A 24,963-nucleotide genomic window follows, 5' to 3' on the forward strand; every position below is an offset into this window, starting at 1 on the left:
CTCGCCCGGGGTTACGACGGTGTCAGATTGTGCGTGCTCGTGGGCTGTGATATTTAATATAGCAGAGGGACAAGGTGAATTATATTAGATCAGACCTTTTTGTTTCTTTCTTCCCAACATGACGTAACAATGACATGATCCGAGCAAGAACTCTGGGGCACAAATTAGATTATGTGCCGTTAAACATAAATTGGATTATATGACAAATGTGTACGTGGTGTTTTCACATGAAAACATTCAGGTTAGAGGAAGGTTGGGGTTAAGGGGTTTTCATGCACTATTTTGCTTCCATAACATGTCTTCTTTCAGACTAGTGGAAAGAAAACATCCAAAATACACATTTAGGTGTTTATTTTACTACTTTGTCCGTTTGCATCTGTAGATTTCTCCTAAAGTCACCAAAAGTTATCATTTTTTATCTGTTCAAAATGCACCTTAAAGGGAGATTTGTCAAGTATTTAATACTCTTATCACCATGGGAGTGGGCAAATATGCTGCTTTATGCAAATATATATATATTTATTATTGGAAATCAATTAACAACACAAAACAATAATAGATATTGTCCAGAAACCCTCACAGGTACTGCATTTAGCATAAAAAATATGCTCAAATCATAACGCGGCAAACTGCAACCCAACAGGCAACAACAGCTGTCAGTGTGTCAGTGTGCTGACTTGACTATGACTTGCCCCAAACTGCATGTGATTATCATAAAGTGGGCATGTCTGTAAAGGGGAGACTCGTGGGTACCCAGAGAACCCATTTTCATTCGCAATATCTTGAGGTCAGAGGTCAAGGGACCCCTTTGAAAATGGTTGGTAACAATGGATTCATTAGGTTTTTTAGAGTCATATGATACCAGTATCTTCACTCTAGCATTAAAACTGAGCCCGCTACAACCTAAAAATCGCAAGTTGTGTTAATGCGTTAAAGAAATTAGTGGCGTTAAAACAAATTTGCACGTTAACTTTGACAGCCCTAAATTAACCCTAAATAAAGTTGTTGTTAGCATGACTCCTTGGAGGGAATCTGAGATGTTTGATAAATATGACGTCTGTTTCCTGATACCTGGAGATACCTCTGACAAATAATACACCTCTAAAACTCTTCATTGAGTAATGTGGTGGATCCATAATGTAACGACAGAGATTAAGTAGTCAGAAATGATTGAAAATCTTCTAATTAGAATATAAACTAAAGGACTTTTTAAATGTTTTTCAGTCACAGTGGAATGATTAAGCAGAAAAGGTCAGTAAAATATCGCTACACACAAACAACAAATATATGTGATTCAAAACTCTCAACTCGATGGGAAAACACTGTGGCAGTGTGTTTGTGTCAGCCTAATGAGCAGATGCCAGAAGAAGAACTTCATAATCAGTCAAATTTTTTTTATTATTTATCCCAAGATACAAATCTAAAGTAAATTTGGTCAAAGCAATCAAAGGAGTGGATTAGATGCATTTTAATGACAGTTCCTCAAATTGAAGTTCATGCAGTGATTTATCACTACTGCTGCTGTACACAGTTGGCTACAAACAATGGTTTGTTTTGTATGGACGACATAACATGCCAAAATAAATAATAAATTAATAAATGACTTGATAAATAAATAAATATTTCATTAAATGTAGCAAAAAAATATGAAATATAAATGTAGCTATTAATTAATTGATAAAATGTGACATAATTTATATTTATTTTTTAAATGTGCTTCTTTATTTATTTATCTTTGTATTAATTCCCCTTATTTATTTACTCCTCTGTTTAATTTCCCCTTTTATTTATTTATTTATTTATTTATGTATTTATTTTGTATTAATTTTTAAATGTATTTATTAATTTTTGCATTTATTTTTTATTTATGCATTTATTTTTGCATTTATATTTTATTTCTTCATTTATTTTGCACTTTTTTTTAATCTATTTTATATTTACTTTTAAATGTACGTATTTATGTATTTATGCATTTATTTATTTATCCACTATTTTCCCTTTGTATTTTACCCCTTATTTGTTTCCCCAAACTTATTTATTTCTGTTCTTTTCTTTTCACATTTCTTTATGCATTTCTGCTTCATTATGCAAATTAGGGGGCTGTCAATAAATGCATGGATACATAAATAAATACGTTGATTTAAAAATAAATATAAAAATTACATGCAAAAATAAATAATAATAAAACAAATAAAAATTATTTATTTGTTTATCTATCGTTTTGTTTATTTATCCATTTATTTTTTTATTTGGCAGGTTCCGTCCTCCATAGACTTTAAGGAGTGTACATGTCCACTTCTCATACACAGTCTATGCTCTGATCACAGTTTAAAGTTAACATGTTGATTATATCCTCTTGTCACTGTACTGAAGATGTTGTACTACACATGGTTCAACTGAACGCTTTAATACAAAGTGAAGTTACATTCAGACTTGGTATATGGTTTTGTTGAAAAGATACTTCACAATGGAGAAGAGAGACTTTTTTTTACTCTACAAACCTTTTCTTTTGCTGTCTTTGCCGTTTTTCCACTCGGCAGTCCTGGAAATTGTTAAAAGCATTTTTTTTTTATACTTCTCAATCCAGCTCAGAAAGACTGGATGTCAAGAGCTGGAAATTGAATTCTCAAGTTCACTGAAAGGAGGGGGGATGAATCCTGTTGAGCAAACACACACACCTAGGGACATGCACACACATGCACAGGTAGAGAACGACAGTGTGTGTGTGTGTGTGGGATTCCCCAACAGCGGTTGAACAACAGTCTCCATCACCAACGGTGTGAGCAGGAAAAACCTACTGCAGGCTTCCCATCTGTTCAACTCCAGAGTTATGGCAGAGATCCATCTCACACACACACACACACACACACACACACACACACACACGCCTCATTCATAAAGTCGGTCAAATTCAGACCCTGGTCCACTGGGAGCTGAGTGTTCAGGAGAGGAGCTCCTCCTGAAGTCTACTTTTAACATACTGAACCACTTACAGCTTCAGCGAACAGATAAAGCGACGTGTCACTTGTTTGAACAAACACTCGCCATGGTTCTATTTAGGCGAAGTTTCGCGCAACTCCAACCTATTTTCACTGGTCAAAATCCACGCTGACAGTAACTGACAATTGTATATTGACAACTGTCATTTGTATGCTGCTTTTTGCTTGTCATTTGTACGCCACTCTTGTGGGTCATTTTTACACTGCGCACTTTAGGCCTACAACAATGATTAATGAAAGTTAAAATGTTAAGAAATAACCATTATTCATTTCTATATCATTTTTTGTCAAAGCCACCGGGAGCCACTGGAGAGGGGCTAAAGAGCCGCAGGTTGCAGACCCCTGGGATAAGGGGGGTAAAATAAGTTAATAAACTAAGTAAATAAACTAAGTTAATAAACTAAGTAAAACGCGTACGGAAACAACGTAACACAACTACAGAGAACAAATCACAAACGTAACTTACAAAACATAACACCGGTGTTGAACACGGGTCTCCTGGTTAAAAGTCTGATGTTTGTCTTTGTCTTTAATAGATGTGATGTAAACACATGCTGTAAGGTACAGTTCTGATAAAAAGAGATCCTCCACAGTGTCGTGCTGTTGCTCAAGTACACATGAAACACTAATTTTACTGTACATGTCACATTACTGCCGTCCATTATCCAAAGCAAGCCAGCAAAACGTCTTTCAGTCCTTTCGGAGCAGTATGAAAATCTACTTGTAGAGACTTGAATCACATCTGGAACAGGTTCAGATCATAATGCCTTTTTTAAAGTTATATTATTAAGGCTTTTAAATCAGTGCAGACCTTCAAAATCTGCACTGACAACCACATTACCACTTCACCAGAAAGATCCATTTGAAACCAAAAAAAAGAAAAGCAGACAAGTTTCAAACCTTAAAGGAAATTGTTGCAAGGCCTTCATCTCTGTGAGTTTCCTTTTTTCATCAACATGGATATAAGTTGTTCTTGATCACTACGTCCTCGGTTTCAGTACCTTTTCTTCTTGCAAGCACTCGAAAACATTTTGACTGCCTAATTTGCACTTGAAAGATTTCTTGTTTCAGGGGAGCACTAGAGAATCCCAACATTTAATACAATGCGTTGTTGCCTTGAGGCGTTTCCATTCATTATACATAATGTCAATAGCGTCTACAGCCTCTGTGCCTTTTGGCTGCATTTGAATATAACCTGAGGCAGAGCCGGACCTTGTAAACCTTCAGGGCTCAGCCCAAAACTTTTTTTTTTTTCCCATTTACAGCAGCTTTATGTTGAGATAATAGAATGCCTAAAAACTGGACATTATTTGGGAAAAACATGATCGTAATATCCTACTTTGTATCTAATTGATCTCGAACTGTCGTCGTCATTCTGAAACCATAACACAACACAAATGTTGAGGATGACTAATTTTCACTCCTGCCACCTAAAAAGGGGAAAAAATTGTTACTATTTTAAAGTTACATAACATACTGTATGTAGTTAGGGTAGGAATTTGGCGTAAACAGCATCACTAATCTTGAAACATATTTTTGTTGTACTAAGTTGTAGGGATGTCACGATACTTTGGTACCAAGTCGATGCCAAAATTCTGGAAACATGACGGTACTCGTCAGGGCTTGAGACTAACAGCATCCTGTGAATTTCAACGGGGTAGGGTCATCCCAAATCGAATACTCTACGTCGCACTTACCGGAAATGACGATTGCAACATTTCACCGCGGCTCGCTACTCGCCGGAATATCTTCTTCTTCTTCGGGGTTTTACGGCAGCTGGCATCCTTTGTGTTGCATTGCTGCTTTCTTCAGGTTTTACCCGTCCACTACCCGCCAAAATATCTGCCTGCTTTGTTGATCAAGAATACACAGAAAATGAAAGCAAAGTGGAAATTACGTTTCCAACGTCGTCGCCTACGCCTACGATGTGTCCTCCTGTTGGCTGAAAATGCACCGGTATGTTTACGTATTGTTTTATTCTGTTATCTACGTAGCCCATAGACATCTATAAGGTTCATTGTTCAGCACCGCAAAAGCTCCCGCATCATCTGCTGCCATTTTCACACGTTTGAATAGTGGTCGTGGTCCCGCCCCTTCTGCTGCGTAGCCAAGATGGCGACAATTGAGTGTGAAAAGTGTCCACATTCAACGATTTGACCGTTTTGAGTACAACATCCGGGTAATTCGAGTGCACTGCATTTTGCCATACTACACAGTTTGAATGCACTTGTGCACTCAAAATAGTAAGTGTAAGAACGGAAGTACGCGGATTGGAACACACTGCTAGTTAACGTTAGCTGTTAGCTCCGTGCAGGAATATGTTGCTTTAATTTACACTATGATATGCTCAGGCTCTATTCAGTAAAAGTGAGTATTGGGTGAAGGTAAATTCTAACGTTATCATGATGTGTTCAAACGTAATCTTGTAAAATGTAGTTTTGGGTGAGATACTTGAATAAATCCAGTTGTTTGAAGGAGATGTTTTCACAGCAATATAAAATAGATAATAGAGAGGGAATAATGATCAGTTTAACTTCCTAACAAAATTACATCTGTCATCAAGCTCACCACTAGATGCCGCCAGATCGTACACACCGGACCTTTAAAACATCCATCTAGCCTCTCAAACCCAGAGATGCTCACATGCCATTTTTTGCTATAGTCTCAAGTCACTGTGTTCGATTTAAGTGCGACTTGAATCAAAGTCCCTGTCTCTTGTGCTTTTTGTTCATCATCCTTAAGTGCTAAAGTACCAAAGTAAATGTACGTACAGTGTGACGCAAATACCAAGAACTACAATTAGGCAGCGAGTGATCTGCCTAACAGTCCGTGGAGGACGATTGCTTTCTGCAGATTTGTTGCACAGCGAGAGACTTTCTCCTTCATAGCAACAACACTTACAGAAAAGCTCGACAAACAGTGTGTGGTGATCATTTTAGTATTTTCATTTGCCTATATGCTGGAGACTTACATTAATAATGGCTTGGTGATAACGTATTGACAGACTGATGAGTGTATTCACTGGAATCAAATCAGTTTCTCCAAACGTAAGCAGCATTTTCTCAATAAATAAAATGAATCTTTATTGATCTCTGTGGGGAAATCAGACCTTTGCAGCTGAAAAAATATAATAAGATACAGACAAAAACAGCATAGGAGTTTATTCTTGACTTTGGGAACTGTATATGCAAAACATAGTCTCAGCTCAAAGGTCCGCTTTCAGATGCCTCGCATGGCCTTCATCGGTGAAAGGAACTAGCTGGAGGACGTCGGTCGCTGGCAGGAATGTAATTTTTTGGTAAATGAGTTTGATGGGAACATTGTCTATAAGTGCAACCTGCTTTAGAAAGTCAACCCACAGAGAGCAGAGTTTCCTGCTCTTTGTGAATCACGGGTTGAATTATTAAACATCAATATGGTTTTCTGTGGCAAGGTTTCTTTTAATTAGATTGGGAGTTCGAGCTTTCATTGCTGTTATTAGAGGTGGCAGCTTGTCTTTTAGAGTCACAGGATGAATGTCTAAAACTTTTTTCTCTCAAGGAGGAATGTGTGCTGATCCTCCTTTGAGCAGAAGTTGTGTTTTTCGTATCTCCAGCGAGATGGTTAAATGATGCCACACAGCCTTTCTCATGTCCACAAAAGCAAAATCAACTTCCTGCGCTGCTTCCAACAGTGTCTCACACATAATGGCTCATTTTCAAGCAGGTCTACCTGAGGCAACTATCAAAATCAGCCAAACTGCAGCTTCACTATCTCCCGCGGTTCCTACTTTAACTGCATCGCCTCAAGGAGACCAGCCTACACTTCCTTAATGTCTCATAACTCTGCTTTTCACTTCTCCTTAGAGCACGCTCACAGAAAGATACTTTATCTTAATTAAATTTGTGAAGCGATGCTGCTGACTGAAATAATGCGATAGTTGCTCAAAGTGACAAAGTTTTAGTTTACCCAGGCGGCAACCTCTGGGTCTGAGAAGTGAAGTCAATGCTGAAGTGCCTTAAACTTGCTTTCTTTCTAATAGCCAGCAGGGGGCGACTCCTCTGGTTGCTAAAAGAAGTCTGATTGTATAAAAGTCTATGAGAAAAAGGAGCCTACTTCTCTCTTGATTTATTACCTCAGTAAACATTGTAAACATGAGTTTATGGTCTCAATTGCTAGTTTCAAGTCTTCTTCAATACAGCATGATGTTCATTTAGTGAATTATGGTCCCATTTAGAGTCAAATAGACCATAAAGCAGGGGATGCTGTAGGGCATGGCTACATTGTGATTGACAGGTCGCTACCACGGCGTTGTCTGGTGGTCTGTGTTTTCATCTTATACCTTTAACCCTTTCCCAGTGTGTTTTCAGTTCATTAAAGTTAATTGTAACATTTTGGTCACTTAAAGCTGAAGGAGGCAAGATTGGAGCAAATATGATTAAAAAAAAGTTATTTTTATAAAACGGTCGCTATATCGTGACAGTAGTACATGAAACAGATAACCTGAAAAACGCATGTGCATCTGTGTCCTCCGGTGCTCCTAACAGCATCTGCAAGATTTCACAGACCGGAGGAGACCCGTGTCTTGTGAAGTGACGGGGCTCCGCAGCGAGAAACGTTATCGTCTCCGACCGGGTGTCGGTGTCTCCCTGCGGGCGCAGTCGGAGACAATAACATTTCTCTTTCTGCTTCAGCCTCAGCACCGACCCGAGGCTAAAGCCAACACTAGGATTCATGGAGAGACCTTCGTTTGGTCAGCTAACATTACTGCCAAGCAAGTGAAATATAGAGTGATATTGTGGTTTTAGCTGACGTGAGCGATGCTCGTTCATGTCTATGTAGAGCGAGCACAAGCGCGAGCCCGACGCTGACTTTCATTGACTTAGTGGCCACAGGTGTCGCTGTTAACAAGCATTTCTGATTCTTACAAACAGTCCCTTTAAGAGGGTGCATGTCTTTGCTAAAGAAATATAGTATTGACTGAGTTCATCTTTTCATGTTAACTATTGAATAAAAATCGATACTGTGAATCACAAAACATAATATTGCTATATTCGATTTGTTTTCTCGATATTTTCTTACACCCATTGTGCATTTTAAACAGCACCTTTAAAAGGCTGTGAGCATGAAGAGGACAGTTTAGAGTTAACAATGTTGTCCTGCTATAAAGAGCTGTGTGTAATAACGTGTCAGCCATCAGTCCTCTGCAGACATCCGCTGTGTATTTTTTGCATCAGCAGCTTCTGGAAGTTTTTGGAGAGATGATGAGCTGCAGGGACTTTTGCACTGATTGACTGACTGCCTGTCCTCCTGTCTCCATCCTGTCTCCTGCACAGGTCGCTCTGGTAAAAAGGCGCATGTGTGTTGTTGCTGTGATCTGTGATGTGAGTTGATCCTCATCCAGACTCTCTGGCCGCCTCTGGCTGATGCTCCCCCCTCCTCTCCTCCTCCTCCTCCTCCATCATCTCTCTCTACCACCTCATCCTGGTGGTGGTGTGTTTGTGTTGTGCGCAAAATCTCCAGCGCCGGACGGACGGAGACGCAGTTCTGTCGGTACTAACGCTTGGCACTGCGGGAGGATATATACATCCAAGAAACAAGAACAAGCCAAGCAGACATGGAGATTTAAACGCCTCTTTTTATTTTATCTTTTTTTTATATATATATATATATATATATATATATATATAACCCTGTGATGTTGCTGCTCCTGGGGTGTTTATTAATTAAAACCTGCTCGATGTCTCTCATCAGTTTATAACCGAAACAAAATGAGGATTTCTTCTCTTCGCTGCTGGTTTCTGTTGATATTCTCTGGCTTCTTCTTCTTTTGGGGACTGGCGATGGGTGCTTTCCCGAGCAGCGTGCAGATCGGTGAGTGTGTGACACCAAAAAAATAAATGATGATGCATGTGAATGGACGTCCTGTCCTGCTATTTAACAAAGTGGTTGCTGCAGTTTTCCTCTCTAAAACATCCCAGACATGGGTGCTTTCCATGTGCATGACAGATTCCTCCCCTATGCATGTTTAACACACCTAATGCACTGTGTATCTGCAGGCTGGAGAGTGTGTAATATCCCAATGCACTCACCACTGCAGCAGATCAGAGCAGCAAAGTGTGTGTGCGTGTGTGTGTGTGTGTGTATTCCCTATGCAGACTGCCTGTGTGCATTGACTGCTGTTAACATTCTGCAATAAACCTCTGCTCCTGCACGCTCCCAAAGGCCTGCCACTGTTATTATTACTAAACATCTGCATGTAAACATCTGCATGTTTGCATTTATCAACTTAACAGATGTGGGAGGAGATTAATTTGAAAAGGCACCTTTAAAGGTCATATATCGTGCTAATTTTCATGTTCATACTTGTATTTTGTGTTTCTACTAGAACATGTTTACATGCTTTAATGTTCAAGAACCCTTTATTTTCCCTCATATACTGTAGACCTGAATATACCTGTATTTACCGTCTGTCTGAAACGCTCCGTTTTAGTGCATTTTGATGGAATTGCCACAGAATTGCATTAACGTTGCGAGTTAACAGTTTGGGTCCATGTGTACTTCCTGTCAGCTGATGACATTCACATACACTGCAACCAGGAATAAACTGGGACACATTTATAAGGTTTTATGTTTAAAATTGTGTGTGTGTGTGTGTGTGTGTGTGTGTGTGTGTGTGCATTCCCTATGCAGGCTGCCTGTGTGCATTGACTGCTGTTAACACTCTGCAATAAACCTCTTGCTCCTGTATTCTCCCATAGGCCTGCCACTGTTATTATTACTAAACATCTGCATGTTTGCATTTAACAACTTAACAGATGTGGGAGGAGATAAGAGGTGGTGATGGATTCATGGGGGTTTCATTCCACCAGCAGCAGCAGGCAGATTGACTCGGTTGATTTAAAGGCATTGGGTATGAAAGGAAGGGCAAACTGTGACCTCCAGTTCATCACAAAAAAAAAAAATCAATTATCAGAGAAGCAGTTTTTTCTTCTCTATATATGAAGGTGTTAAAAACTGACTTTTTTTTTGGTGGCTTCACCCTCCACTGGCTGCTCGTAGCGGAGTCGAGGCACATCGTGAGCACTGAGGCTGATGAAAAATGACAAGCTGCTCAAATGATTCTCCTTGTCCTTTTATATCAACGTGATACTCGAATCCCCACCCCACCCCACCCCCGGCCCCTCCAGGGGAGGTCAGAGGTCACGGTCTGTTACAGAACAGCACCCCTGGAACCGAGGACACTTGAGCCGGGTGGGGGTTATTTAAACCTGTGAGGAACTGCTGTGCCATCATGCTGAAACTAATGTTTGCTGCTGATTTAAGCACAACTACATGCTGTGTGTGTGGATTTTCTGCTCACATTGTTTTCAGACACATTTTTTTTTTATATTATAAGCACTTCTCGTTATCGTTTGGCCAACCAATGATAGCAGATGTTGCTGATGTAATACCAGTGTCGTCATATTGCCCCTCTCAGCCCTGTAATTGACCTCTGGGAGTGTAAAAATCCACTATGTGCCACTATGTGTTTCCTCGCACACCAGACTTCATTAACCCTTTACCCAGTTTTGAGCAGCCACCACAGAGAGGGGCACACATCTCTCCAATCCTTCTGTAGGAGCCAAAGTGTGTATTGAGCCTGTGTCATTTATTATTATTATTATTATTTGTTTAGGCCATTCTTTTGGTTCGTATCATTTCTGGTAATGGGCACATGGGGTGTGGTTTTCACTTTATTTACCTGTGCACTTGGACAGGAGGGATTTAGAGAACGAGGGAGAGTTAGGCTCGGACATCGTCTGTTGACCGTTACACATCATGTCACTTTAGTTTTTCCAATTAGCCTCCATCATTGTTTGTGATTCTTTTCATTTAATAAACATCATAACACGCATCGGGACTAAGTATGGATTTGTTTTAGATCCTACTTTAGCCTCTCAGCTTTTATGATTGATAGTAGTTGCCACTCCCTCGTCAGCTTCAAATAATTGTGAACACTTCTTAGCAGCTCCCTGTCCACATGCCTGCAACACAGAAACAAGTGCACAAATACAGTCATGCTTCACAACATTCAGACACCATGTGATACGTGTTGCTGTAGTGTCTTTTTTTTGGAGTGTCATGGTAGGGCTGCAGCCTGTCCCAGCATGCATTTCTCATAGAGGGCAGAGGGGGGGTGGGGACATCCGTGACAGGAAGTCAGTCCGTCGTATCCAGAAAAATATACTCTTAGAATAATGATTACATTGATATTCCAAGCAACACTAAAAGGTCCTTCAGAGATCTAGGATTTACAGATTCTGTTTTAAGGATCCTGAAGCTCTCATCACTACTGAAGAAGATCTTAATGTCGTTTGAGTAGCGTGGCTGTTTGTGTGCATGGAAACGACTCTCTAGAGTAAATTTACTGGTGTTGCTAAATTCTGAGACCTAATGAGACCAGTCACAATTACTTGCCAACCCTCTTGATTTATCCAGGAGACTCCGTTTTTCATTGTCCTCTCCCAGTCTCCTCCCTGGGTCACAATTCTCCCGTATTTCTCCCGATTTATGGCAAGTTTTCACACTTAACCCAGGAATATATACAGGGATATCTGGAAAGATAATCTTTAGAACCATCAAAAAATCGGTGCTTTGCTGACGATTGTCAGGAGGGAGGAATCTCTTGTAGTGTGTGCCCAGAGTTACGTACAGAAGTAACGACGGTTACTTAACAAATATAGTTATTTTAACCCAAACCACAACCTTTTCCTAAGCTAACCAAGTAGTTTTGTTGTGCAAGTAAACCCCAAAAACTCAGTAAACCTACTTTGGAAGTTTATTTTGAAAATAGACTATATGCATGTAAGAGTGGAAACTGACACGCTGTCCCTGACACGTCCAAAACTGACCCTAGAGGGGTAGCTAGAGCGTCATAGTTTGAAGCGTAGGCAAAGAACAAGACCATATATTGCCTATAGTGTTTGTTCCATTGCAACATCAGCGCCCAGCAGCAGCGCTACGCTTCCGCTATTTTGGACTGAAAGCGACTACCGGACACCAGTAAAACATCCGCCGTACAAAAATAAAACAAAATTATTTCTATTCTGTTATCTCATTCTACCAAAATTTGCCTGTGTTGAACAATAAAATATCATAAATATAATGAGCGTTTTCACTCCAGAATGGCAGCAGCGGCTGTTGTCATAAAAACACTGAAGTTTCATCTCTTTGCTTCCATGCTCTTTGGCGTTGAGCCACGATTTGACGAGTTGGCAGTGAGAATGTGTTGATATAAAATATGTAAAGGGCATTCCTACTGATCGGTTGCCAAGATGATCAAATTGTTCACACCATTTTTTTTTTTATTCACACCTTCTGTGAGCAATGTGTGAGTCAATGAGACATGAAGCCATCTCAGTGGAAATTATATGAAATTCAGAGCAGCGCTGGTGCTTTTTCCTAACCATTACTAGAGTTATGCAAAAAGATGGAGGGGATTTACATGAGTGGGCATCATAAAGGAGTAAAATATTCTAAAGTTTACCTTTTAAAGAGGTCAGCCATAAAAAGAACACGCTGGCATTTTGCTTTAAATGACATTTCTACGACTCATCCCGAGAAATATAGCCTTAAGTTAGGTTTCTAAATGTGAAGCAAACTGCTTCAAACCTAAAACACCGCTGACATTTGCACAACCATGAACAGCAAGATCTCCGTAGATGAAGAAGGCCTTAATGTAAAAAAAAAAAGAAAAGAAGAAGAAAGAAACCAAGAGTCTTATCTCTGATGCCAAACTGATTCTTGACACTGGAGCTGCTCATGCGTAACAAAACTGAATGAAAATCTGTGTTGATCCATGAAGGATATTCTGTGAATAATATATCACTTTTTCTGCTTGCATTGATATGAAACAGAGGTGATTTACATGCCAATCGGACTGTATCTTAGAAAGAGTTGCTGTAGTGTAGGATTAACACTGAATTGTCAGCGATAGTGATTTACCAAAACCAATACTGGCCTTTTATTACATTTCATCTATTGTCCAGTCAGCTGTGTCCACCTCTAATATGAGTGAGGTTCCTCTCTGACCACAGCTAGCAGCTAAAACAGTCTGAGAAACACTAATACACATTTGGTAAAAGCTTTTAAACCCCATGTTGAGGTTGTGCTCACTAATGTTTGTTTAAATGTGTAATACAAGGACCTTGTTTTCCTGTAACCATGATCAATGTGGTCGTTCCCTAACCTTAACCAATCAGTTCTCTTTTTAACCATAAAGGTGAAGGTTTCTTGACCTTAAATCATGGCTTTCAATCTATTGATATATTAAATCGCAATTAATCGCATGATTGTCCATAGTTAACGGTGATTAATCACAATTTTGTTTAATCAAAATGTACCTTAAAGGGAGATTTGGCAAGTATTTAATACTCTTATCAACATGGGAGTGGGCAAATATGCTGCTTTATGCAAATGTATGTATATATTTATAATTGGAAATCCATTAACAAAACAAAACAATGACAAATATTGTCCAGAAACCCTCACAGGTACTGCATTTATCATAAAAAATATGCTCAAATCATAACATGACAAACTGCAGCCCAACAGGCAACAACAGCTGTCAGTGTGTCAGTGTGCTGACTTGACTATGACTTGACCCAAACTGCATGTGATTATCATAAAGTGGGCATGTCTGTAAAGGGGAGACTCGTGGGTACCCAGAGAACCAATTTACATTCACATAAGTTTGCAGCGTTGTTTGACTTCCTTCGCGACAAGCTAGTATGACATGGTTGGTACCAATGGATTCATTGGTTTTCTAGTTTCATTTGATGCCAGTATCTTCACTCTAGCTTTAAAGCTGAGCCCTTCACTAACGCAAGTTGCGTTAATGCGTTAATGAAATTATTGGCCTTAAAATGAGTTTGCATTAACGTATTATTATCATGTTAACTTTGACAGCCCTAATACAAATCTGATTGTTTCATTCTCTGAAACTGACATCTTCTAGTGTACAGTGAAGATGGGTCAATACTAACTAAACAATAACTATTAAACCCACATGGGCAGTTAAAAAGGAGACTCAATCTGATCAAATAAGGGTGTGTGGCGCTTAAAACCTCATTTGCATTCAAACTAGTGAATATCTGCAGATAACGGTGAGATTGTTTTTGTAGTTTCTTGCCGTCATTTCACTTGTTTCATGTCAGAAATAGTTGAACTGTGTCTTCTCTCCGTTCTGTTCAGGCGGCCTGTTCATCAGAAACACTGATCAGGAGTACACCGCCTTTCGTTTGGCAATCTTCCTGCACAACACCAGCCCGAACGCCTCGGAAGCCCCGTTCAACCTGGTGCCTCACGTGGACAACATCGAGACGGCCAACAGCTTCGCCGTCACCAACGCCTGTAAGTCGCTCTCATTGTTTCGTGTTGTGTTCGTGCTCTGTGGGGATTTGATCGGGGAAAATGAGGCTTCCTGTGTGTGAGGAGACAGCAAACTCAAGCAGTTTAGATAACTAGTTAGTTAGTTTTGGCTTGTTTGCTGTTAAACTGAAGTCTGGTTTATCTGTGGACACATTTTGATCCCAAAAACCAAGTTATATACCGAACCGTGAACATTGTGTACCGTTCCACCCTATAATATAATGGGTGTCATCCCAAGTGGAAATGTTCTAACTGACACATATTTAGATTGGGTGTTTCCATCCTTCCAATAAAACCGCTTGGTGTGTGTTTGAGTTTGATGCCGCATGAGTGTACATAATATGTGTGCGTGTGATGATGTGGCAGTACAGCTGTGTGTCTATGAGTGTCTGCTAGTTCACATCTGATCTGAGCAAAAGCTGCACACACACTGAAGAGGAGGACAGCAGCTGTAAACACACACACAGCCGCCATGGTTAGATCTCCTAACAGTACTAGGCAGTGATTTTTTTAGTGATGATCCCTGGGGAAACGTCCTCTTTCTGTGCTTCTTTCTATATGAGCGTGAGTGAGTGTGTGTGTGTGTGCGTGTGTGTGTGTGCAGGGAGTGGTGGGGGTTCCCACAGAGACCATAAAACACTGCAGCCTGATGTCTTCTACTATCTGCGGTGCGATCTGGTGTTAGAAAAATCAATGGCTAAATTAAGCAGAGAATGAAGTGCTGTTATGTTTGCTTGGTAATCGAGGGGGTGTAGTGTGTGTGTGTGTGCGTGTGTGTGATGACCAGAGACAGATGTTCTCATTGTGTGATCAGACTAGGAGAGCAAGTAGTTTGAAAACCCTTGACGTATATACTCCTACTTTTTAATTTAATGTCACCTTTTAGAGCAGGGGTCTCCAACCTTTTTTCCTCCGAGAGCCAATTTGACAAAATGAAAGTGACTGAGAGCGGCTCGTAGCTGTACATTGCCAATAGCAGACATCATTTCTGTCTCACTTTTATGGTCCTTTAATAACATTTCAGCCACAGCAGTCATCACCTCTATTACAATCCTGAAGGGCTTCTATTGTTTAGTTGGGATGTGCTCCACTAAACGAAGCCTCTGTTACTGCGTCGGTTTTCTTCATCAAATTCGATTTAACGCCTCTAATTTTTTTAACGCATTAACGCAATCGATCTTTCAGAGTCTCAGTTTTAAAGCTTGAGTGAAGATACTGGTATCATATGAAACTAAAACAACCTAAGGAATCCATTGGTACCGACCATATCATACTAGCTTGTCACGAAGAACGCTAAATAACGCTCCAAACTCACGCTATATTTTGGGGAGGAAATACTGTCATGGCCATTTTCAAAGGGGTCCTTTGACCTCTGACCTCCAGATATGTGAATGTAAATGGGTTCTATGGGTACGCACGAGTCTCGCCTTTACAGATATGCCCACTTTATGATAATCACATGCAGTTTGGGGGCAAGTCATAGTCAAGTCAGCAAACTGACACACTGACAGCTGTTGTTGCAGCAGTTCCTGTTTTCATTGCACTCATTAATATACGGACAACTATCACTGGATTACTATGATACTGAAGAAAACATAAAAACGTGAGGATTCTCAGTCAAGTTGTGCTTTAAGGAGTTAAAAGGAGCACCTTTTTATCTTTGATTTCTAAACAGATTTATGGATGTCTGGCTGGAAATAATGATATCCTCAGAAAGTGTAAGTCACGCTAAAACTAAAAACACGTGCATCATGTGTGTGTGTTCACATTTGACTGAGTTATGACAATTTTGTTGCACCTGTCCGTTTCAGCTCATGCAGTATATCTTTACCTCTGCACCATTGCAGCAAACAAAAAGTCTAGTTTTCTTCTGCAACATTAAATCGGCTTTTCTCTGGTGGGATTATGGGGAACCTTGAAACCGCGCTGACGTAAGCATGCAGTTCTTTTATAACTAAATGTATCTGTAAGGTTGTTTTTGCCTATTAATGACCTCTAAGATGAAATTACAGTACATGAAGCTGTATTGATCTCTGAGGGGAAATGAGCAGAAGATAATAATGCAGGGAGGAAATAGAAAAGTGGGTTATGAGCACAATATTAGAATATATGTTGAGCAATTAAAACAATTGCAGGGTGATATATATACTGTATATATGCACACATAAGTGTATTTAAAGTGGACTGTGGGAAACAGCATGAATATTAATGTGGCCTCATATTAAAAATACTTAAATATACCGTGTGTTTGATTATTTAAAAGAAACCTATACTTAATAATCTAGATCTAATGTGCTTGAGTATCTTTTTAAAATATTCTTAATACTTTGCAAAAGAGACCAGCATCTGAAACATCTTTATATCAATAATCCTTTTTTATATTTGCTTGTATTTTACTTGCAAGGTTACACCGTCCTCGCAGCATTTTGTGTTCACACGGTCAATACGGACGCTGAAGACAGGAAACGGCGGTTAGAGGAGCTCTCAATGACTGACGCAATGAGAGCAGAGCAGCGGTTGTTCTGCAGCAGAGGCGTGAGTGGGTGTAAACGGTATATTTTCCAGGAACAGAAGAAAACTATGGGATTTTTCACCTCTGGTCTAATGGCTGCACAGTCACAGGAAGCGAGTCTGCAGCGCATTGATTGGCTGAGCCAAATCAGAGCAGAATTACATGAGCCAATCAATGGCTCTGATAGCTCAGGGCCAGCGGGGAATCTGAGATCGAACCACATCGCTTGCTTTCCCCCGCCCTCCACCTCCACCGTTTTACATTTCCCAGTGTCTTTATTCCTTCTTGGCGCCGGTTTCGCTCCATTATCAGAAGCCCTGAGATAATGGTTATGAATAGGCAGCGCTGCCGTGTGACGTTTAAGGGCATCACGTACATTTGGGAAGGGGAGATGAGAGACGGAGCTCATTTGTGAAGAGAGATTAGGCCATTCAGCGGCTCGCCGTTGTGCTGTCAGGACGGCTGATGGGGACAATTGCTGGGAGGACGGGGACAAATGTTGTTGTATGTTCCCCATTGTCATTGATAATCATGGAGTAGACCAGACACTGATAAATCCTGTTTGATTAACTCTATAGGCTCCATATTACTCACTGCGGGTTTACTGGTGATGTAAAGCTACTAATAACATTTTTCTATATCTCATAACTTAAATTAGTATTTCACACAGCAGTATAATTTATCAGTATCAAGTTAATTGTGACACTTTGGTATAATTACCATTAACAAATGAGACAATGGTCAGGACATTTAATATCTCCCAAAGGCTGAAAGTGTATTTGTGGTGTTCCTTATTAAAATCCAAACATTCACATTTTGATCAAATGTTTTAGCGTCAAGATATTATTTTCCCTTCAAGCCCTTCTAAAAACTCTTCCCCCACGTGACATGACGTAGATTTCAACATGATGACGCTGCTACATGTACAGTATATATACATCCTTATAGTCAGTGTATTTACGATACATACAGTAACTTAGCAGACAGGAGTACCGGCACGGAAGCGAAGCAATGTACTGCTGTTGACGCCACGTTAGGCTGTGACCATGTGACTGAGCCATGTGACCGAGCGGATGCTACTGCGCCTGCTCCATGGGCCCAATGGATGCGGCAGATCGCCGGAAGATCCGGGTACTATTCCAGTCGGAAGTTGAGCCATTTTGTCTTCATGCGCTACGGAGCAACTTTCATAGGAATGAACGGGGCCCCGCCTCCAACGCTGTATCCAGTTCTCTTTATAAATCCATGGGGTAGTCCTGCTGCACTAAAATGATTAACTTCTCCTCCATATATTTACCGTACACTGATATTTACGGAAGAAAGAAAAATCTGGCGCCGCGCATACCGGCTGTGACCGCTCCGTCCTCCTCGCGGCGATTACCTCATTAACGTTATCGTTCTCTTATAGCATTGGGTTTAAATCTGAAATATTGCCGAATAGGCGCGTTTGCTTTTCGCTTTGACACCAAATCCTCCACCATCTCTTGGTCTGTCAACTCTCTCTCGTACTGTGTGTGAAATGTGACTCCTGCTACTCTGAGCTGTCAGTTTGTAGCGTCCGTCATCTGGCTATCTATTGACTTTGTATTGATAACACGCCACTGATATGCCAAAATGAACTAAATGGGTTTTATTTCTGTAAAAAAAAGCAAAATGACAGTGGGGGTGGTCGGTACGTAATGTTATCGATGTGTGCCCAACCACCGTGTAGTACCGGTAACACCGAATACCGCGACAAGCCTAATAAGCGCTTGGAAACGCTTGCGCGCCACGACAACGTTGCTTTCGCTTCTTAGCTCGGCCCCTAATGCATCGTTGGTTTTGGTCTTCTAATGGGATTTGATGAGAATAAGAAAAGTATAGAATAACAACAGCCTTATCCTTTAAAGCAAGAAGACTATATGAGCACTAAAATTCAAGTGTGCACCAGAGGACTCCAGATTTAATAAGATGCATATAGTTAAAGGTAAATGTGTGTATCTGCTACCTGTTTCTTAATTTAAAGGTAGTTCTGGTGAGGAGGGGGGTGTAATTGGTCTCTGAGCCTCCATTTGGTTTCATGTCATTGAATTTATTTGTCTGCACACAATGTCTCAGACACGATGATCAGATTTTGTGATAACGGGAAAAGCTGCAACTCACTGCTGCATTTTATTTTGGAAAGAGGTCAAAACAGTGACACAGTTGTTACTGACTGGCCTGGAGCTACATCAGCTGTGTTTAATGTTGCCTTATGTCACCTACACATGCTGCATGATGAGGCATGAGGCATGCACACTGCAGATTTGATCTGTCTGTGCTGTTTCTGTTGGTATTTAGACAGAGAATCCCTCGTCTCTCACATGTGTGGAAGAGCTGGAAGTAAGATGCCAAAACAACAGACTGCCTGTTTTATTATGAAACAGTGAGGCAGCGTGCCGATCATTTCATGGATCTCTGCCTGGCTGTCAAGGTGCCATTGCTGGTAATGTGCTCCAGTTTGGGACAGTCGGAGTCGGAGTGACTGTCGGAGTCCTTGAACCTGAATGTCGCCTCAACCATTTGTCTCTTTGGACGTGAGGATGTCTCCTCTGGGAGTTAACACTGAAAGTCAGTGAGAACATCCAAAGGTGTTTCTGACAGTAAACAAACGAGTCATCAGCATCAGCAGTGAAATATCTTTGAGAAAAAAAGTAAAAAACAGACAGAGAATCGCTGCACTGAGACGTGGTACTCGTGTTATACTTAAGAAGTTGGGATATCCCGTCTATTTTCAGTACAAGGCGGCTGATACACTTGAGAATAATACCTCACCTCAACGATACTTTGCAGGATAATTCTCTAAGCTGACATTTTCCACGTTGAAGTGGAATGAAAATGAGGAGCATATGTGAAGGAAATAATTGAAAGGAGAAATCTTGTTTCTTGGTAACAGATTGAGACTGCAGTGAAACTCCACCCGCTGGATTTGACTTAAAGGTGCAATGTGTTGGACCTGGACACATGGTCCAAACAAGTAGGGGTCAGCATTTCACCTCTACTACTGGGTCCGTACAATCTAAATTTACAGCCAACTGCGAACTAACAGCAGGGCAAGAATACCCGTACTTGCCAACCTTGAGACCTCAAAAATAGGGAGGATTTCGAAACCAAAGTCTCCCCCAGAAGTTTTTGAGTTTGTTTCCTGCATTCTGGTGACTTTTAAAGACTGAAATAGCAAAATAATAAGTAGCTACACTGCAACTAAACCTTAAATACTTTTAATTCTCAGGAAAGAATACAGAATAATTCACCCCTTTAGCGTGAACTTGCATGAATCTCTGTATTTTATCGTTTTTTGCCCCTGCTAGAGTATTTCTTTCTCTTTGTTCTCTCCATTTCTCTCTCCGTCTCTCACTCACTGAAGGTCCTTTCAGAACTTCGTGACAAGGCACCACTGACAACTTTTCGCTGCGTTGAGCAAAGACCAACTTTGGGTGTGCAAATGTCTTGTTTTGTCAGTCCAAAATCAAAAAGATATTCACTTCAATATGATATAAAACAGAAAAAAACAGGAAATCTCCATATTTGAGAGGCTGAAAACAGCATTTAAACATTACTTTACATTACTTTAACGATTAATCCATTCATCAAAATAGTTGCCAATCAGTCGTTTATTATTCGACTAATGGTTGCAGGTTTAAATCTGATCAGGAGATTTTACAGTGGTGTTGCCACCGAGTATTCGAGCCAAGGATCTACGGGTTACTTTTAAAATTACTTTATAGGGTATGTTGTTGACAAAAAACATGTGTACTCCATCCATACGTTTGGTAAACACAATGTGAGGATGATTTGATAGAAGAGTTGAGGAGGAAAGGTGAGAAAATCTTCATGTTGCAAACAGCAGAAAGATTTGAGTTAAAAATAATATATTAAATAATTTAACCTCTAATGAAAATGATTTTTTACAGAGTCTGGGTGAAAAAAACCCTATAAATTAAATGAAAATTTGGACACTCTAACCTCCATCATGTATAAAATTAAATAAAATATGTTTGGGAGCAGCTGCAGAGTCCTCAGCAGCATTTCATCTGCAGCTGAACCTCCTCGTCGTGGTTACCTCTTAACCACGCAGCCACACAAAGGTTTTCTAAGAGGCGTGTGGGGGTAGAAGGGGTTAATTTGACCTCCTACATACTGCCCCTGCCTTCGCCTTCATTGAAACAGTGACATCTTAATCTGCATTGAGTCATTTATATTCAGCATGGCGCTCTGACTCACTCCAGATCCAGAGAGCGAGCAGCCGGTGCTCCTATATGCACTCATGCAGCATCGGAGAGCGTCGCTGCACTTCCTCTGCTGCTGCTGCTGCTGCTCGCACGTCAACACATGCCTTCCTCGTCTGTCCTCCAGTATTTAAAAAAAAAAAAAGCTCTCCCATTTGTGTTTTATGTGTGTCTGCAGGCTGTGTAGCATCTATCCAGGTCTATTATCTCGGCCTCCATGGGCTCCATTCAGAGGGACTCTGTGCTCTGGGGTGCTGCCCTTTAAATGGCGGCCGGTGCCCCTCATTTGTCTGAGGATCCTTCAGATGCACGGGTGAAGATACGCAGGCCTTTCGGCGATGTATACCTGTGTGTGTGTGTGTGTGATGGCTTGTGTTAGGGGAAAGAAAGGGTGGAGAGGAAGAGGGGGAGGGGGCTGCTAATGAGAGATTAATGTGGCGAAGCAGGGAGGAAGAGGGAGGATGGAGTAGTGAGGAGATGTGGGATTTTTACAAGCAGGGGATTCATTAGCCCGGTAGGTAAAAGGTAAGATGTAAGCATGATGATGTAAGTAACCCGACTCACTGAGCTACTTTGTACAATAGTAAAAGACAGAAAACAGAGCGATGATGAGGTGCAGAAGTCTAGTTATCTCTCAGAACACTTGAACTACAATATGCTGAAAGGTTATTATGGAATCTTTGCCCAATGATGCCAAACATACTGAAGCTTTAATTGATAAAAGTATTGAAATTGTGTTATAAATAAAAAAAAATCTGACATGTTTTTTCCTAAAATGTTATTAAATAACCACAAAACATTGATCAAAAAGATTACTAAATATAGAAACATGAATAGTTCTGCACGTAACGAGCGAACAACGTGATGATGCGAAAGACGAAAGCTGAATACCTTTCTGCTGCAGAAAAAAATGATGCTCTAAAGTTTTCAATCTGAACAGGATCATCATGCAAATAACGATCTCCCGTGGCCGCCTGCGGGAAGTCCGCTTCTAAGTGGTTAATGGGATTTGATGGGAATAAGAAAAATAAAGAGGAACAAAAGATTTATCCTTTAAAGGAAGAAGACTCTATGCAACACAATCTGAATTCATGAGCACTGAAATCCAACTGTGCACCAGAGGACTTCAGATTTAATAAGATGCATATAGTGAACGGTAAATGTGTTTATCTACCACCTGTATTTTATTTAACTTTCAGCCGTATTAGCATTTCTCATCTGTTCCCCAGAAATGTGTGACGGTACAATTTGATGAAAAGTGCCCCCTGTATCACCGCAAGGGCAAAACGCAAGGGCGTCCAACGGAAGAGTTGACTTTGCAGTCAGGAGGAACAACACCGTCCTGTTCCCTTTGCATAACAGTCTGCAACCCTGCTAGCCTGCCAAAGTACACCGAGGTTAATCTATTTATTTTAAGTTTTAATTGACGCACAACACAAGCTTTGTGTGATGGTATTCAGATGTCAGGTTTCTACTAGTAGAAGTAAAGAAGTGCAGAATATCAGAACTGATTTGATCATTTTGGCGTGTTCTTTTCAATAAAAAAGAAATGTAATGAAGTAAAAAGTACCTAATTTCCCTCCGAAGTGTAGTGGAGTAGAAGTAAATTTCTATTTAAATACAGTAGTTAAAGTATATATGTACATTCCACCACTACCAACACCACTTAGTTCAGTGTTTTGCACCAAAATAATAAACTTGTCAGAAAGGAAAAGATGCTCAAACGGCATTTAGTTAAATATATATAGTTAAAAAGGTGCATTTTATTTCTTATGAATTAAACTTTTTCTTTGTAGGAAGACAGGATGTGTTATTCCTTCCATCTCTTGCTTTAATTTGAAGTTCCCCTGACAGTTATTGAGCCGTCGTGTGGGAGGAAATCTTGGTCCTATTGTCAGATATTTGTAAAAATAAACATCAGAAACTCAACCAGAAGATGAATATTGAGATATGGAGGGGTTTTATACAACGTTATTGTAAACAGAATGGTTTTCAATCTGCCACGACACAAACAGAAAGTAATTTAGCACCACGTGTTGAGGTTGTATTGTTAATCTCCTCGTCTATATGATGTCATGCCGGACGCAACGCAGAGAATACGTTTAATGTCCTCCGTCATTTAGAGAGAATCAGTGAACATTTCGAGCCATCGGGGGTGAGAAGCAGATGCAGCCTCATCACCTTCTGACTCAATTAGAAAATCTATTTCTGGATATGAGGATGTTCGGATGGATTCGCTCCAAACTAGGACAGGAAGTCATGCCAGTTGCTTTCTGTTAATCATTTAGAGATTTCTCTTCCAACTTTTAGCATCTTTGAGCTCCCGTTTGATTTTTTAAGGCGTCACTTTGGATACAGAGAGAAATAAAGAAGCCGCAGAATTGGATTAGCGAGTGCATAATTAGCCGTAAATGAAGCCAGGGTGGCCTTGAATCACTTCACTCTGTGACACACCTACGCTTCATCAGTTATTTTTTGTCAGACTGTCCAATGGGGAATTTATTTATGTATTTTGCTTCATGGTTATAAAAGAGTTGAACCAGACTTTGTTGAAGTGTAGTTTGTGCTGTAATCTACAGTAAGACTTGCTTCATGGGTTGTTGGGCATTCTTGTGGTCACACCCTCACCTTCGCCTGAAGAAGACCATTTGTGGTCGAAACATCATCACATCCATGTAGAATAAAAGTAGCATCAGGAACGAGACAGCAGTCCTGTTGATGATTGCCTGGGCGCTCTTATATACGACATATTGATCTCATGTGAAGGCGTATAAATAGCACAACATTTTAAGGACAATCTGCGTGTCATGATAACGCATTTTAAACTTTGACAGTAATGTAACTTCTGTACTTAAAGCTGAAGTAGGTGAGATTGGAGCAAATTTGATTAAAGAAAGTTATTTTTATAAAACGGTCGCTATATCCTGACAGTAGTACATGAGACAGGTAACCTGACAAAAATCACGTGCCTTTGTGTCCTCCGGTGCTCCTAACGGCATCTGCAAGATTTCCCAGACTGGAGGAAAACAAGCAGTAAGAGCTGATCTGAGGTCTGCTGTCCATCTGCCGTCTATGAGAGCCGGCTGTCAATCACTCGCAAACTCCAACCAAACGTTCAAACTAGGCAGCGCTGATGAAATATGAATCAATATTCTGTTACGTTAATGCCTATTTCTCTCCTCAAATGTTTTCAGAATCATCTTGTAGTGCACGGTTTAGCTGTAAAATGAGAAAGTTTGTGACGCCGCCGCCATTGTGAAATCTGGTGAAGGAACGCCAAGTTCTGATCACATGACCGGAGCACAGCCAATAGGAACGCTCTCTCAATGAAATGACCTGTGATTGGTCAAAGTTTAGATTTTTAAAGCCTAAAAACAGAGCCATGAGGAGGAGCAGAAGTCTAGTTATCTCTCAGAACACTTTAATTACAATATGCTGAAATGATGCCAAAAACATACTGCCTACTGACACTTTAAGTAACACTCACCATGAAAAGCATTGCAAATAGAGAAAACACAAGCAAACAGAAATGCTGTAGGACGTGCAAACACAAAACGATACAAGTGTCCAGGGGACACTAAAAACTGATGAACACGCTGGTAATTAGTGAAACACTAGCACTACTTGTAGCAGCAATATCAGTCATGCAATCACAATGTAAAAACAGAAAAACATTGTTAGCTCTGTGCATGTTTGATCCATTGTTAATATCAAAATATTGAGCATTAGTAGTTGTTTTGGCCTTTTTGTTGATTAACTAGAGCTGCATTGAAACGATCAATGGAGTCTAATTTGATTACTTTCATTGTCCTCC

General features: G+C 40.3%; 1 protein-coding gene across 1 annotated transcript in view; it reads left to right on the top strand.

The window, feature by feature from the left end:
* gria4b (glutamate receptor, ionotropic, AMPA 4b) overlaps positions 1 to 24,963 on the top strand; it is a 185,227-nt gene that overhangs the window by 65,582 nt on the left and 94,682 nt on the right. The window contains exons 4-5 of the mRNA XM_037748409.1: positions 8,733 to 8,852; positions 14,214 to 14,372. Of these exons, the coding sequence (XP_037604337.1) occupies positions 8,750 to 8,852; positions 14,214 to 14,372 (262 nt within the window). The 5' untranslated portion in view covers positions 8,733 to 8,749. The remainder of the gene's footprint in view (positions 1 to 8,732; positions 8,853 to 14,213; positions 14,373 to 24,963) is intronic.

Source organism: Sebastes umbrosus, chromosome 17, assembly GCF_015220745.1.
Source record: "Sebastes umbrosus isolate fSebUmb1 chromosome 17, fSebUmb1.pri, whole genome shotgun sequence".
Classification (NCBI taxonomy): Eukaryota; Metazoa; Chordata; class Actinopteri; order Perciformes; family Sebastidae; genus Sebastes; species Sebastes umbrosus.